A 4562-nucleotide genomic window follows, 5' to 3' on the forward strand; every position below is an offset into this window, starting at 1 on the left:
ATATCAAGAAAAGAGTGGAAGGGTGCAGGGCCCAGAGAGGGAGAAAATGGAGTGATGAGGGGTAGCTGGAGAGATCATAATGCAGAGAAAAGACTCCTAAACTCTTCTCTGCCTCTTTGACGTGGAGTAAGCATCTCGTGGTGCAATAACAAATCATGTTCCCTTCTTCAGCTTCCCCCTTGGCAACACAACCCCTGCCCAGCTCTGTTCACACTCACAGCTGCGAGAGCCTGTCTGGCCCCTGGCTGTCCCATCAGCATCCACAGCTGCTGCCATCCTAGGCCCCTCCCTTTGTACCTGCACAGCACTGTCTGTCTTCTTGCAATCTTCAGATGGTTTGTGCGAACCTTAGGGGAGAAAAGCAAGGGGCGGTGCCCTAACTCAACTTCCAACCCAATCAAACCCCTTCCTCTCCCACTTCCCTTGTAGCTGCCACAGAAGAGCCACTGGGGAGTCATCCCCTGGGTACCAAGATGAGGATTTGCTCCCTGGTGCTCCTGAGTATTCTCCATCACAGAAGTGCCCGCTGCTTCGCCTGGTCTGTGTGCTGGAACCTGGGAGCTGAGGCTCAGTCAGATCCGATGGGTGAGAGTCAGAGTGAAGACAGGCAGGGCCTGGTAGAGAATCCAGGTCCCTAACCTCGAGTTGCAGTCTGGGAGGAAAGAGTGACTGTGATGATCATTTGTCACCAAGAGCTGGTGAGAGTAGCCTGGTGGGAAGGAGAGCAGCTGCCTCCCCAGAGACTGGGGGCTTGACCTCTGCCTCCTTTGTTCTTTGGCCCGAGGTGGTGGCTGTGGTGGAGTCAAGGCCAGAGCACCCCAGGCCTCCAGCATAGAGACGAGATCGCATCGGCCACTTCTGCAAGACACAAGGATGGGAAGTGAGTGATGCTCACCATTGCAGCCCCTCGTGTACCTTGGCACCCAAAACTGGGCCTTCCCTAGCCCCCCTCCCTGGGACACTTCCTCACCATGACAGCTCTAAGGACAGTGGTCTCAGGCTCACCACCACTTGTGGCCCCACACACTCTCCTGACCACTGAGCCTGGCTGAGAGGCACAGGAGGAGCTGTCTGAGGAGAGCAAGGGCCCTCCCTCCCCCCACAGTGGGGAGGGAGGTGGACGGCAGAGCTGGCAACAGCCAGGGGCTGGGCAGTGAAGAGGGCAGCAGAGCCGGGAAAGGAGAAGCTTCTTCTGACACTGAACAGTCCTGACCCATTCTCTTGCCCAGCCCCAGGCCCAGGTGCCTCTGGCCCCAGATGTCAGTGCTGCCTGCTCCCTCTATGCGGGGGACCCCCAAGATTGTCCATCCTTCCAGCAGGAGTGTGGGCAGTCCCAGAAAACTCCAGGTTGACTCTGCCCTGAAGTCTGCCCTCCTCTTGGCAGCCCCTCCACCTGGGGGCTGAGGGGGCACTGCTCCTGGCTAACCACCCCACCCCACCTAGCTGCCAGAATTCTCCACCTAACCGGGCTCTCATTTGTTCATTCTTCAACATATTTATCCATCACCTACTACATGCAAGGGCCTTACCTTGGCCGCCATTTTACAGCTAAGGAAACGACTATGCCACCCCAGGACCCTGCACCAGGTGCCACCATTGGCATTTCAGAGTTGTCCCCATTTAGTCTTAAATTCTTGCATTTTAGCTATGTTTGCATGGAAGAAAAAAATCTCAAGTTTCAAGACTTTCAGAACTATGATGTTAAGGGGAGAGAGATGGTGAAAATTATCCTCCATAAAAATAAAGTTGACCCCATTACAGTTCTATCCTCAGAGGGCAAAGATGACCCTTCCTTTACAACACAGTTACGCTCTGCAAGCAGCAGCCTGCAGTGCTGCCCCCAGGCCTGCTTGGTGGCTACTGGTCTCCCTAAACTTTGGTTTCCTGTCTGTAAAGTAATCCTCATTTGGTTCTTGTGTGGATTAAAAAATTAAAATGCACTAAAGCACTTAAACCAGCTCCTGGCATAACTTTAGCACCCAAATAATGTTAGCTGTTATTGTGATGGTGATTATTGTTAATTATACTTTTCTTTCATGATCTCATTTCCTACCCTGGAAAAGAAGAAGGCTCATGTTATCTTCCATTTCACATAAATAAAACTGAGATTCAGGAAAGATAAGTTGCAGTCTGGCAAGTGGTGCATGCAGGAAGCCCCCCTCCTCCCAGGCCCAGGCCCCGCCCCTCCCCCTCTACTGCGAGGGTTAGGGGGCCACCACCCCTCTAGCTTGGTTGCTTCTAGAGTAATGCTTTCTTAGACCACTGATTCCCCAGAGGGAGATCTTTCCTGAGGCAGAAGTCCAGAGGACACCAAGGTACTGTATGATGGGGTGATGCCCCCCTGGAATCTAGGACTCTCCTAGGTGTGGTTTCCTTTCCCAGGCTCCAGCCCTGGAACCTGCTCCTTTTTCTTCCCTACCTCTAAGCGTCCAGAGTCTTGGGACCTCCCTAAATTCCCTCCTCTTGAGGAACCACATTCTTACGAAGCTGTTTCCAATCACCACCCCTACCACACCCCATGAGAAACACTGGGTCAGCCCAGCCTCAAGAGCCAGCCCCGGCTCCTCTCCCTCTGAGAGAGCAGGAAGCAGCTAGCCCCAATACCAGCTCCGCTCAGGGGAGGGGGCCCGAGTCCAGTGTCCCTCCATCCCAAATTCCCTTCCCCAAGGCCCTGGGCCCATGGCCTACCTTGAGAGGGTGTAAGTAGCGGAGTCCACGCAGGAAGGGTGGCCAGGCTGGGCCAGGCAACTCGTGGCCGAGCGTGCGGGTGAGGTGGGCTATGTAGCTGGTGGCCAGCACCAGCACGTCCAACTTGGAGAGCTTGGTGTTGGGCGGCACGGCAGGCAGAGCGGCCTGCAGGGCCAGGAATGCCTGGCGCAGTGTCCTCACCCGGCTCCGCTCCCGCGCAGCATTCTCAGGACTGGCCTCGCTCTGCACAGAGGACCCCAGGTGAGCGGGGCTGACTGGACCTCCATGGGCCCCTGGTTTCTAAGAGCGTTCTAGTGCGAGGTTTCCTACCAGAGTAGTGGTGCACTGAATGGCATAGACCAAAGGGCCTCACCCCCTCTTTGTCCACTCTCAGCCCTGCCCTGCTTCACAGCTGAGGAAATGGAGAGAAGGCCTTGCCTGGGGTCAGATGGCAGCAGGATGGCAAAGCTTGGCTCAGAATCTGAGAGCCCTATACTCTCTCTAATGCTCCGCTCTGCCTCCTCTGGCCCTTGCTCCATCCATGCTCAAGTCTGAATCCTGCTTAGCAGGGTGTCCTGGGCCACAGGAAGCACAGAGCCACGCCCTGCTCTGTAGGGCTGACCCTTGGCCCAGCCAGGTCCCGGGAAGAAGAGGCAGCTGTGGTAAAGAGGAGAGGAAACCAAACCAGGGGTCAAAACACACAGGCCGAAGTCCTGGCTCTGCCACTGACTGCTGCTCTGGGGCCTTGGGAAATCCACATCACTCCCCCAGGCCTCAGTTTCCTTGAGAGAAGTGAATTGGTGTGGCTCAAAGAGCTGGTTAAGACCAGCTCTGACTTATCCCAACCACCCAAGCATGGAGCCCTGGAGTCGAAGGGGCCAGTGCCCCCTCTCTTGGGCAGGGACAGTAGTATTGAGCGAAACTCTAGCATCAAAGGTGCCATCTCAGCCCCTCCAAACCCCACCTCCCCCAGCTCCCTCTGCAGGTCCAGTATCTCCTTACCCTGCCGCAAGCCAGGCTCCTGGCCTTGGCCTCTCGCGGGCTAGGGGCAGCTCTGCTCCACCTTTTGTTGCTCCAGTTGGTCTCTTCCCACAGGTCCTGCCTTGCCCTGCTCAGGCGGCTCCTCTTCCTGTCAGTGCCTGCTAGCAACCGCGGCGTGGCCTTAGCCCGGCTCTGCCCCACTCCTGGCATGGCTGGTGCCCCTCTGGCCTCCCTCTGTGACATGCCACACCCTTGGGGTGTGGTGCTGCAGCCCCCAGGACAACAACACAGTGCCTGAGGGAGCCCTTGAGCTCAAGCTAGCTGGGGCAGGCTGGTCATCCAGTCAGCTATGTCTACATCTGAGGGAGCTGGCGCCAACTCAGTCCGGCTTCGCTCCTTGCTCCGGGAAAACCTCCCACCCGGCACAGCCCCCGCAGAAAGCCTCCTGCCTGCCTCCCAACTGGCTGAGGGGTGGGGGTGCTGGATCCTGGGAGTGGCCAAGCCCTGGGAGGAGGCCCCTGCTGAAGAAGGCAGGAGGACGGTGGGAAGGCAGCTTCCTTCCCGGAGCCTTGCCTGACCCTGACAGTAGTCCTGTGATAGACCTGCAACTTCAGCTTTGGGGCTCAAGTCCGTGGAAGGGCCCCGAACCGCCTTCTCTGTGCCAGAAGCCTGCCTGTGACATCCCTGAAAGGACTTTTGCTCCTCTTGCCAGTGAACATGACGTTCCAGCCCCAGGGTGCTCCCCTCATCCCTCAAGCATGCCTCCTGCTTCCAGCCCAGTTCTTTACTCTACCTTTCCTCCCCGGGATACCTCCCCCAGCTCTGCCAGGGGAAAGGCTGCCCATCCTTCCGGTTATGTCCATCATTTGGGAGGACATCTTCAAACCCCACAG

At 56.9% G+C, this 4562-nt stretch overlaps 1 protein-coding gene across 1 annotated transcript; it reads right to left on the bottom strand.

Annotated features, from left to right (window-relative positions):
- Window positions 1–347: 347 nt before the first annotated feature.
- TCF23 (transcription factor 23) lies at window positions 348–3937 on the bottom strand. The gene is made up of 3 exons (XM_058550676.1): window positions 3691–3937; window positions 2689–2931; window positions 348–858 (listed from the first exon to the last, which is right to left on the bottom strand). The coding sequence occupies exons 1-3, from the start codon at window positions 3910–3912 to the stop codon at window positions 679–681; spliced, it is 645 nt and encodes a 214-aa protein (XP_058406659.1). The 5' UTR covers window positions 3913–3937; the 3' UTR covers window positions 348–678.
- Between the last annotated feature and the right edge of the window lie 625 nt (window positions 3938–4562).

This window comes from Diceros bicornis, chromosome 12 (genome assembly GCF_020826845.1).
Source record: "Diceros bicornis minor isolate mBicDic1 chromosome 12, mDicBic1.mat.cur, whole genome shotgun sequence".
Classification (NCBI taxonomy): domain Eukaryota; kingdom Metazoa; phylum Chordata; class Mammalia; order Perissodactyla; family Rhinocerotidae; genus Diceros; species Diceros bicornis.

What these genes read in the sequence shown, in the direction of transcription:
- TCF23 (XM_058550676.1), bottom strand. Translation starts at nt 3,912, where the DNA reads ATGTCACAGAGGGAGGCCAGAGGGGCACCAGCCATGCCAGGAGTGGGG. An exon ending in GGAGCCTGGCTTGCGGCAGG is followed by an intron (nt 2,932 to 3,690) that starts GTAAGGAGATAC and finishes TCCTCTGTGCAG; the next exon opens with AGCGAGGCCAGTCCTGAGAA. An exon ending in GCTACTTACACCCTCTCAAG is followed by an intron (nt 859 to 2,688) that starts GTAGGCCATGGG and finishes TGTGTCTTGCAG; the next exon opens with AAGTGGCCGATGCGATCTCG.